General features: G+C 35.3%; 1 protein-coding gene across 2 annotated transcripts; it reads left to right on the top strand.

Annotated features, from left to right (window-relative positions):
- The first annotated feature begins 201 nt into the window (after positions 1-201).
- On the top strand, positions 202-10,598 carry LOC132059048 (acetolactate synthase small subunit 1, chloroplastic). Of its 2 annotated transcripts, none has more exons than XM_059451521.1 (12): positions 202-602; positions 2,177-2,390; positions 3,271-3,354; positions 3,911-3,979; positions 4,359-4,442; positions 4,884-5,039; positions 6,108-6,194; positions 6,574-6,678; positions 6,772-6,894; positions 7,843-7,995; positions 8,639-8,704; positions 10,203-10,598. In XM_059451521.1, the coding sequence occupies exons 1-12, from the start codon at positions 340-342 to the stop codon at positions 10,284-10,286; spliced, it is 1,488 nt and encodes a 495-aa protein (XP_059307504.1). In that variant the 5' UTR covers positions 202-339; the 3' UTR covers positions 10,287-10,598. The 2 variants fall into 2 exon arrangements, with proteins under 2 accessions (XP_059307504.1, XP_059307505.1); XM_059451522.1 differs by lacking the exon at positions 202-602 and adding an exon at positions 1,808-1,997.
- The last annotated feature ends 1,393 nt before the right edge of the window (positions 10,599-11,991 follow it).

Raw genomic sequence — 11,991 nt, 5'->3', positions numbered from 1 at the left:
TTCGTGACACAAAAGTCACAATGCTAAAAATACGGGAATAATATAACAAAAGCGGAATCAAATCAGTAATTTGGAGTAAAAAAGCACGGAAATATTTAAAGAACAAGCACTGAAAACAATTACGTAATACGTAACATAAATAATAACACTAAATAGTCGTTGGGCTAGTTTCCAAAATAAATGCCACTATTGAAAAGCATTAATTAAAGACCAGAGTCGTTTGAAGGACAAAAATGCAATTTTTTTTTTTCATATAAAACGACTCGCAAATTGCTACTACTCGTCCTTTTCATTTCACTCCAAAGAGTATACTTACAGCTAAATTTGAGCAAAACCACCATGGCGGCGGCGGCGACGGCGACGGCGACGGCGACGGCAGCAGTATCACAGTATCCAATGGAAGGGCTGAGGAAGAAGTGTTTGAGTAAACCAGCTCCGGTGATAAGAACCGGCAACCGGAACTTCAATATCGGTATTAAAAAGCTTTCTCCAGTTATTAATGCTGCGGTGAGTAGTAGTGAAAGTGGTAGTACTGATAATGGCGCTGTTTCTGTCACACGTACTGCTATAGCGCCTACTCCTCCTTCGCCTTCAAGTTCCCGGTAAGTGACAATTAAGTATAATTTGTTCATTATTAAATGCATTTGAAAATTGTAATTTGTTTCAGACTTTTTAATTTTTGGAGTTTGTTTGGATATTGCTAATATTTTGATTAGAGATAATTTGTGTTAAGGTATAACTAGAATAACGCAAAGTATAACATTCTCCTCGCCTTCTATCTCTCGGTAAGGAACAGATAGGCATATTTTGTTCATAATTAGGTGCATTTGAAGTTGTAGCTTGTTAGCTGCTTATCTTTTTTATTTTTTTTTATTTTGGTAATTTTATGGTAATTGAGTTGTTTGGAGCTTGGTTAGATATTTTTGGTTAAGGTATAACTAGAATAACGCAAAGTTTAACCTCCTCGTTCGCCTTCTAGCTCTCGTTGAGCAACAAATAGGCATATTTTGTTCATAATTAGGTGAATTTGAAGTTGTAGCTTGTTAGATGCTTATCCTTTTTTTTTTTTTTTTTTTTTTTTAGTTTGTTTGGATATTTTGGTAATTTTATGGTAATTGAGTTGTTTGGAGCTTGGTTAGAGGGATTGGAGATATTTTTGGTTGAGGTATAACTAGAATAGCGCAAAGTATAACCTCCTTGTTCGCCTTCCAGCTCTCGTTAAGCAACAATTAGGCATATTTTGTTCATTATTAGGTGCATTTTGAAGTTGTAGTTTGTTCGAAGCTAATCCTTTGAGTTTGTTTGGATGCTGGTAATTTTAGGATAATTGAGTTGTTTGGAGATTGGTAAGAGAGATTGGAGATATTTTGGGCTAAAGTACAACCAGAATTGCGCAAAGTATAACACTGTGTGCTTCAAAAGGTTGTTCCTACCGACTGACCATTTTCCATTAGGAAATATAGTCCCCGTGTATCCATTATTTTAGGGGTTGTCCATTAGACGATCTGAAATAAAGTCAGGAGATAAGTTAGTTTATCATTGCTGTGACAGTGACACTTTTTGTGGAGTATGAGGCCTTTTTCCAATTTGATTAGTAAAAGTACATAAGATTCCAATTATTTTGGCTTTTCTCTCTCCCTATCTTTTTGCACTAGTCCATTTGATAGTCCATGTATGACATGACTGGTTTCTTGGTTGATTAAATTTTTTGAGTCTTGTGATTCTAATGGAATATTAAGCCATGAACAGTAAAAAGTGTTATATTGCTCGAGTAACAGATTTTCTTTATCAAAATACCAGCTTTTTAACCAACGGATTTGATAAAAGGATAAAATTTCTCCGGTTATGTATATATAATGAGTTTTTGTACATCACAATCTTCTTCAACTCTTTATATCGGTTATTCTCTTCCCCCGGATTTATTCTTTTTGAACTTAACTCAGACTGGAAGAAGGCTGCCAAATGGATAGCATGGCAGGTCAAGGATCGATTAGCAAGTTGTACAATTGACCAGATTTGGTTATTTCGGAAAATTAGTCTTCTATCTTATTTAGATTTTGATTGACTTGTCAAAGAAATAATCTTCTTTACCTTTTGATGGTCACCATGAGTTATATAGAACTTGGTTAATACCTGACCCTCATGGAGTTGTAATTCAATGTTTATATTTTGCCAGGGTGAAATCTCACACGATTTCAGTATTTGTCGGCGATGAAAGTGGTATAATAAACAGAATTGCTGGAGTTTTTGCTCGAAGGGGTTACAATATCGAGTCACTTGCTGTTGGTTTGAACAAGGATAAAGCTCTCTTTACCATAGTGGTCTCTGGAACTGAGAAGGTCTTGCAACAAGTTGTAGAGCAGCTCAACAAGCTTGTGAATGTCATGAAGGTTAGTCTTATCTTCTGAAATATCACGCTGTATTTCGTTGATAACCTTATTAAATTTATCTATCCGGGTTTCTAAGGATGTCTTTCTAATGGGAAGATACCAATTTGATAAATTCTATAGGCTACACTGTGTCCAGGTGTGTGTTTGTGCCTATGGGCATGACTAGCCACACACATATCAGTTACTCGTTTATACATTGCTGTTGATCGATCCCCTGTTAACTCGCACAATATCTGCCTGCTTGTGATATGGTCTTTTAAAAGCATTTACTCCCTCCGTTTCAATTTGTTTGTCTTACTTTCATTTTTAGTGCGTTTAAAAAAGAATCTCTTTCCCTTTTTGGTAATTCTTTAATTCCAACTTTCCACATGGCATGTTAAGGACTGCAAGATTAAAGGGCATTTTGGTACATTCTACATATCTTTAGTTTAAGACCACCATATTCAAAAGTCTTCTTTACTTTCTTAAACTTCGTGCCAAGTCAAAACCAGACAAACAAATTGAAACGGAGGGACGATAATTTTTAAAATTGTAGGCAATCGTCATTTGCAAAAGTTCTTTTAAGACTTTTTGTAGAAGATTTTCCTTTGCCTTTGACATGCAAAATGTGAGATTATTAGTAACGATGTCCTCTCTCGTCCAATCAATGGATTAGTTAAACTGGCACCTGATATGCATTCTCTTAATCGGGATATGACTTGCTGTCAACTTCCCGTGCATAATCATTAAATCAAGGCATATCCTTAAATATCTTTGCTCTTCAAAAAAAAAGAGGTGTATCCTTAAATTCTTCTGCAGTGAAACAAAATTAACTCTACACTGCATTCAGTTGTCATAAAACAGATCATTATTCCTAATTTGGTTTGCTATGCTGTTTCAGGTGGAGGATCTGTCAAAAGAAGCACAAGTGGAACGAGAATTGATGCTCATAAAACTGAAGGCAGACGCAACTACAAAAGCTGAAGTATACAAGACACCTCTCGCCTTTCGTGCTTAACTTTGTTTCCATACCTGCAATATTTTTAAATAAATGAGTTGGAACAGTCTTTCTATTGATTAATCTTTAGGGCCAAATTGTTGTGGGGTAGTTTTTTTCAGATTTAAATCTCTGACATGCTGTAGTTAGCATATTAATCCTCTATTTGCATGGCTCAATTCAACTAAGTCCGCTTACCAGCTGTGCTAACTAAATTGATCAAATGGGAAAATAAAGAGCTGAAAATCTTCCCTATCAATTTTTTCCTGAAAAAGTGCTGAAAATCTATTAAGGAAGGATGTAATTCCATGAAGATCCATTGTAAGCGAGAAAATGGGGTCCCTTTCCTTTTTGGCAGTAATTTGATTGCATGCGTTCAGTAAAACACTTTTAAGGTTCCTAGGTCTTCAACCTTTCCATCTTCCAATTACAACTTATAAAGAATGAACAGTGTCTAAATCGTTCGAGACATGGATTATGACGTGCTATTTTTTTTCTTGTCTTAGTCTATGTACTATCTCATTATATTTATTTTGATATGCAGATCATGTGGTTGGTGGACATATTCAGAGGAAAAATTGTGGATATATCAGAACATTTTCTGACTATCGAGGTAACTTCAATCTTCTTTCGCCGCTTTTACATGTCATTTGAAGTGTTTAATAGATTAAAACATGAAAAGATTTGAATCTGGAAGAAAAGAAACATAAATACTAGTCAAATCTGTATGACTACCTGACCCTACTATGTTTAAACTCAAAATAAATAAAAAGTGGTAGAGTAAGAAAGCTAGTAAAAATTTTGACTAGCGGTGGACATCGGACTCTTCATTGTCAATTCTTTAACTGAAGGAAGATCTTTAGCGAGATCACCTTTGTCATCCTTAAAGTATGATGTGTGTATAATATGCATAATCTTATTTTTCTGGCGCCAATCAAGTTCTTGTACTTTTTAAAATAACAAGCAGATTTATTGTCTTGTGGTTGACATAGGTAACTGGTGATCCAGGGAAGATGGCTGCCGTTTTGAGAAATTTAAGCAAGTTTGGGATAAAAGAACTAGCTCGAACCGGGAAGGTATATTTTCCATGTTTGAAATGACTGATATATTCTAATATTTGCACATATGCCTAAATGGTTTTGATGATTTTAGTTATCATGTTCTCTGATTGCATAGTTCTAGATTATAGCTTCCTTTGAGTTTAGGCCAGTAACTTTTGGGGACCTGCTGTAGTGATCCTAGGTTATACGTGCTCTTTAAGGTTTGCTTCTGATAAATTGGATAACTGACTAAAGTTTGCAGAGTCATATATTTCTTATTTTATTTGTTATTAGTCAGATGTTGTCTCAAAATGTCTTGTCAACAATAATATTAAGGGTTTTCTTACAATAATACCTCTAGACTCTAGTATACAGGATGACCCACTTAATCCAATCAAGTAGCTATCTTTGAAGTTAAAAAGACGAATGCCATAGGGATGACGTGATGCTGTTATGTATTGATCATTGTCACCACAGATTGCTCTGAGACGTGAAAGGATGGGTGAGGATGCTCCTTTTTGGAGGTTTTCTGCAGCTTCCTATCCAGATCTTGAAGAAAAAATTCCCAGTGTTGGTATCCTGAACAGCAAAAGTCAATCAATTGACAATGAAGCAAGCAGTGATTCAGGGAGGGTAATGGTCTCAAATCCACTCTGGTTTAATTCATTTTCATGCATTTTTGGTATCTGATTGTATAATATACACTAAGTCTTGGTTGAGGTGGACATGCTTGAGAGTTACATGAATTTCTTGTGGAAACTTGTAATTACCTTGCTACACGTTGGGGGAACTAATTTCATCTGACTTGCTTATTAAAAATTCTTTTCTAGTTTCTATTTCCGACTTCTCATGGTTTTTCCCTTTGGATGTGATTTTATCAGCTAATTGTTAATCTTAAGTCATTACCTACACTAAGCTTCCTGAAGGATTTCAAACATAGTATGTCCAGTTGTTAAAATAAAATTTGTGATGTAAATGAAACAATATGTACAGCGTGAATGTTATGCTATCTATTCGCATTTTCATTTCGCAAATTGGAACTTTGTGATGTAGAAGATCGATTTGCACAGTGAAAATGCTGTTTTCTTCCTAGGATTTTAATAAAAGGAAAAAGAGAAAATAGTTATATCATTATATCATATTTCACTTTGAAATCTCTAGAAGTTCCTAGAGGCAGAAGTGTGGGTATGAACTGGGCTTCTGATTGCCATCTTCCTCCTTGCTGAGAGCGAAAATAGAGGCCTTAGATTCTTGGATCATAAGAGTTAAGTTGCAGGTTGCTAATGAATAAAGTGCAATCTTGATTCTTAGTTTCTATTTCATGATATCTTGTCAAAACAAATATCAAACTCATCTCAGTTAATTTGTTAGATTTCAGTAGGTCATCGATAATATATATATAAGATTAAGTTATCAAGAAAAAGAATTAATGATTGTCCATAGCTGTGTGAGCTGATGTCATTGATATTAGGATTGCATTTCTTATGGTTCCCCGTTCTATTTATGATAGTTTAAGGTGCTGAACTCACTACTGTGAGTTTGCATTCAGTTTTGGCAACAAAAACTTTAGGACATATTTTTGCGCTGTGATATATGCTTCAATTTCAACCTGTGCATGTGTGAGAATTTCTTTTTGATTTTTCTTGCGGTGTTTAATTTAATCTAAAGTTGCAAATCTTCTTCTTTTTGGTTTGAATATAGGGTGATGTTTATCCTGTGGAATCCAGTGATGAATTCTCAGTTAATCAAGTTCTCGATGCCCACTGGGGATATCTGTATGATGGAGATGTAAGGACCCAATCTGCTTCTCAAGATCAATCTGTTTATTTCTGTGTCTTTCCATATCTGTGTTAACATATATGGAATATTTAATTTTCTTTCCAAAAATGAGAAAGATGTTACCTTGTCAAAAATAAAAAATAAAAAAATATGAGAAAGACTGTCGGAGAAACTTTCTGTACATCCTTCCCAAATTCCACATTCTAAACTTACATTCTCAGGACAGGCCTTTTGTTGAACCAAGTATTAATTAATCAAAGTGGATCCATCGTTAGATAAGAACTATAGTCTTAGTCAATAAAAGTACCTTATGGAGGCTATTCTGCCAATGTGATTCTCTTGGTTCCCTCTACATGCTGCAAATCTGATGATTATTTTGATACTGCAGTTGAGTGGGATTCGGTCACACACAATATCCATGCTCGTCAACAATACTCCCGGGGTCCTAAATTTGATAAGTGGTGTTATATCTCGACGAGGGTATAATGTTCAGGTTGTTTCTTCCTCTGATTATTGCTGCTTCCTTTACAATTTCTCGTCCTCTTAATTTTCTCACCTGAGCTTCGTTTCAATGATTATGTTGCAGAGTCTTGCTGTAGGCCCTGCTGAGTTAGAGGGGCTTTCACGCATTACAACGGTAGTCCCTGGAACGGATGAAACTATAGGGAAATTGGTTAATCAATTTTACAAGTTAATAGATGTTCATGAGGTAAATTTATAAGTTGACAGATGTTTATGGGCTATCTACAAGCTGATTTTAAGATGATTAGGTTCTTGAGGGAAGGTTTACCTACCATGGAGATTCAATATACTTGTATAAGAAGGGTTAAACTACTTTTTACTATTTGTTAGGAATTCTTTACTTTTCCTTCAATTTGACTTCTGAGAATCCTGGTCTTTAGCTGGCTTAGCAAATTTTTTTAATAAACGTGGTGTCCGGGCCCCCTCGCGCGCACCTCTACACTCTACTAATTCCACGGGATACCTGCCACCTCCCACCAGTAACAGGTACCAGGTAACTCTATCCACCAAGGCTAGGACAGATGGGAAGAAATCACCTAGTGTTTCTGGGATGTGAACCTGAAACCTCATGGTTCTCAACCCACTTCATTGATTGTAGGCCACACCCTTGGATGCTCTGGCCTAGCATTCTTATAATCATTTTTGTCTTAGTATTTTAAAGTTCCCAACCTATATCTCTTAGATTTTTGCTTTCCCGTTCAACCTTCCCAGCAGTGGACTTAGCTTTGTTCATCTTCCAGGCTCGTTGCACTTTGCCAACTCTACTATAAGTTTTCTAAAACTTAAAAGACAGGAAGTATCGTACTTTCACCTTTCCCTTACCATGAAGGTCATAGTAATTAAAACCACACTCCTCAATAAGAAAATAAAGCTTGTAAAGTGAAACAAAATTGTCAGCCTGGATGAGAATTTTAGCCACTCTAAGAAATCACCTTTCCCTTACCATGAAGGTCATAGTAATTAAAACCACACTCCTCAATAAGAAAATAAAGCTTGTAAAGTGAAACAAAATTGTCAGCCTGGATGAGAATTTTAGCCACTCTAAGAAATTTCATTCTTCTGATATATGTACTTAAATCTTATTCATTGGAGTTGTTAGATCAGACAGATAATACAGTTGTGCTCATTTTTCTAGGTTCAAGATATAACTCATTTACCATTTGCGGAGCGGGAGCTAATGATCATTAAAGTAGCTGCTAATGCAGCAGCAAGAAGGGATGTCCTTGATATTGCCAGTATTTTCCGTGCTAAGCCTGTTGATGTGTCTGATCATACAGTAACATTGGAGGTGAATTTTCTTTTTTTGGTTACGTAGCATTGGAGTTGAAAGTTGAAAAAAGTCTTTGTGTGTGTTCAGCTCTTTCCATGTTGTTACTTGTTGTATATTGGTTCTTGCATAATATAGAAGATTACATTTTTGTTTTCCATTATGTTATACCCTTTATTTACATGTTCTCTCTTGCGATTTGTTATGTCAGTCAATCAGTTAATCTCTAATGCACACATGTTAATGCCATACTATTAACATACTTGGCCGGTGGAGCAGGGTATAGGCAAGATTTCGCGCAAGCAGTGTCGGATATTGTCACAATTCCGCTTGTAAATGGGTTTAAGTCTGGAAGTATTTATAGTTTTAAGGCTTTACTTCCTGGCCTATGATAGTTATTTTTGTATTATTTTCAAGCAGTGTCAGTATCATATATGCATATTTCTTTGGTTAAAGGTATTATTTACACACATTCAAAAGAAAGTTCTTTGCGAAACGATGTCAGATGACACGCCTTAGACACCGCTTTATGTGACTGCATATATCTCCATTTTCCTTCTCATGTAAACCTAATTATAATTGAAAAGGACTGTTCATGAATACTTGTGCCATGTCTTCCCCCGATCCCCAATTGACTTCTCTCTGAATTATGCACTTTTTGCAGTTGACTGGAGACTTTAACAAGTTGTTGGCATTGCAAAGATTACTGGAGCCTTATGGCATTTGTGAGGTTTGTTTTCCCAAACTGAATTTTGATTTATCAACATGTATAGGCTGGCATCTTTAAAGTGTTATATCCTGCATTTTGGGCAATCTGAGTTTGTATGTTTTCTGAACTTTTCTTTTGTTCCTTCTCCCCAACTTTTGCCTCCTTGAACAAGTACAGAGCAATCCAAAGTTTAGCGCATGAATTTAGGACGTTTTTCTTGAAACCAGAACAGATGAACCAAACATTAACTTACACAGGACTTGTTTAGCCTGACAAAGATTCAGAAAACTTGCATATAGTATTTAATTTAATGGGTTTATTTTTTTGTGCTTTCCAAAAGTTGACTGCACTAAAATCAAACTTCAAGCACAGTTCTAAGTGATTGATATTGTGAAGTGTGTGCATTTAAAAGCTCCAATGATATTGCTTGTGCTTCTCCTATTCTGGTGGCATGTGCATTTGAATAACTGTAGTAGTGATTTAGTGATTTCCGAAATATATAAAAATAACATCAATCTTTTCGTTTAGCATGGAACTCCTTTAAAGACAGAGACTAGGAATATCAAGTGCTAATCTATGTTATTTAATCTTCCAGCTGTGAGATGAATGATTGTTATAGCATGTTTAGCTTGTAACTGAGCAGATGAAAATAGTTAGTTTAGCAGACCTTTGGTAAGCAGGTATGCTTGCTTATTAACAATGTTTTTTTTTTTTTTTTTTTTTTGAGTCAATGCTTATTAATGATTGTATGCTGCTTGGGCGAGTATTCTTGACTGTATGCTGCTTGGGCGAGTATTCTTGACCCAAATGAGAAGACCTATTGTCTAGACTAAGAGGAAAATGACTCTTAATTTATAAAACTATGTAAAGAGGTCAAGTGGGCGATCTTAAAGCTAGTACAAGTAATTAAGCCAACATAAATTGACAGTAGTGTAAGCAAGCTTCAAACTCCCACTATTACCCTTGAGTCAGTAGCTACCTTTTGATTCTGAGACATCCGGCTCTTTGAGCGGGACTTCTCCTGATGTATCTTTGTCATGCAATATTATGGATATATGGCGCTTGCAAGCAAATCTAAAGACATTAATAAGATATCTTAAGAACGTGAAAATTTTCAAGAAGAGAGCACTAACATACAGTCATCGGATCTGGAAACCGATCCCTGGAAATAATTCACAAGTATCACAATCATACATTATGTGGCGTGATGCCCCTATAGCAATGTACTCTGATGATCTTGAATTATCAGCATACCAGTAAAGACATTCAGTTGTGAAATTTATTTAATTCTTAACTACTGGAGTATGAAGAAAATATTACATAAATTCTTGCCTAGCTTGTGCAAGTATTATGTATGAGGGAAATAAAAAAGAGCACCAAAACACTGTATAATTCTATGATAGTTTTTATGTGGAGGTTAAATCTCCACAAACTCCAGCCAAACGACCTCTAAAGTTAACAAGAACCTGCTTCGAGTAGTGTTACCCTCTTATCCACATTATTATTTTCTTTCTTGTAGGTGGCTCGTACAGGACGGGTAGCATTGGTGCGTGAATCAGGGGTGGACTCGACATACCTTCGGGGCTATGCTCTTAACTTGTAGTGCTAGTTAAATCTCGAAGCACGTTCTAATATGGTCTAGTATCTTTCTTGCTGACTTTTTCTGTTCTGACAACAGAGTTTAGTCGTATGCTGTTTCTTGTACGAGCAGGTACCTGATAAAAGTAAGATTGGCACTATCCACGTGACAGTTCTGTTGTATTAGGATTTTAATTGAGCAAAGCTGACAACTCCAAAATGTGGAGTAGAGCCTATGAAGTTGAGTAATGTTGTATATTAATGCAGCTGGGAGAAGTGCATGTCAAATGTCTTGAATATGTGTTATGTGGAGTGTATTAGCTTGAGGTAATTAATACACGAGTTTAAGTTATATGCACTGACAATGAATAGACTTTTTACGTTATCCGGCAAGTTGTTTACAACAATAAGTAACTGATAATAGCAAGTTTGATATGGTAATTTGAAAAATAGAGCAATATCCTGCTACAACAGGTTAACTTGCATTATTAATGTAAATTGCCATACGCTATCAAGTGTATATGGTTTATATCCTATACATTTTCTTAGGAAATTCTAAAGCTTTTCTTGCAGGATTAATCTCAGAAAGGTGGTCGACAACATTATCAACAATCAAAGATAGATCCTTGATTTTCCTCCTAAGCATAGTAATATAAACCAAATCTTCAACATCTTTGAGAGCATTGATACATATCTTTCCATTTCTTTTTGTCTTCCTCACTACATGTTCCATAGATTGTGAATAATCATCGAACAAGGGATCTGATGTTCTTAGGTGCTTTACCAAGTAAAGTGTAGACTTAAGCTCTTCCATATTCCCTATAATACCTTCGACACAACCAACAACTTGTGAAGTACTACTCATGGTGTGTAAATATCTTAAACTTTTTAGCTTCGGTAGAGAGTTTATGAACATTTTCATTTCCTTAACTTCGTGAATGCTTTGAGCTATGGCGTCATGTGCTAATATCTTTGCCTTTTCAGTTTCAAGATTTTTTGATGATCTACTTGCAGCTACAAGAAGGGCGATATTTGATAGAAAAATTGTGAAAAGAAGAAAAAGAATGATACCATTCTGATTATTGGCCATTTATGAGTTTTCCTCTTATTTTCTTTTGTTTGTGTGGAGTTATAATTTTCTGGATTGAATTTATAGTTTTGAAAATTAGGAGAAATGGGGAATCAAAGATATTGTTATTCTGTTTCATGTGGCATGAATGGAAACATTCAATTATTTAGGCTGATTGTTTGGACTATTTTTTATTGTAAGGGAAACCATGCATAATTTTTAGGCCTTTTTACAGGCAATGCAAATTTCATGGATTGGAAAAAGGTCTTAATTCATGCCTTATGTGCTATCTTTAGCTTTAGGAAATCATGTAATTTAAACGTCAAAGATAGTTTACTAGTTAAAAATAACCAAAAAAATCAGAGGGTCTTCTTCAAACATTTTTTTTTTTTTTTTGCAGTAAAGACCTTACGTAATTCATTAATGCACAAAAAATTTCGCATCGCATTATTTATATTAAATCAATGAAGGCAAAAGGCATCACTTCACCAGACCAAAATAAAAATGCATGACTTGAAAAGACGTACTCAATGAAAAGCAGTGACTGGAAAAACGAAAATATTTGAAACAAAAATCCCAAGGAAGCATTCCTTACAACGGCGAAAACATTTTTGAAAAGAGGGCAGAGCTACACATGGTGGAAGGTGTTCGATTGAATTTT

The sequence above is a fragment of the Lycium ferocissimum genome, chromosome 6 (assembly GCF_029784015.1).
Source record: "Lycium ferocissimum isolate CSIRO_LF1 chromosome 6, AGI_CSIRO_Lferr_CH_V1, whole genome shotgun sequence".
NCBI lineage: Eukaryota > Viridiplantae > Streptophyta > Magnoliopsida > Solanales > Solanaceae > Lycium > Lycium ferocissimum.
Note: the sequence above shows the minus strand (reverse complement) of the source record. Positions and strands in the feature narration are given on the sequence as shown.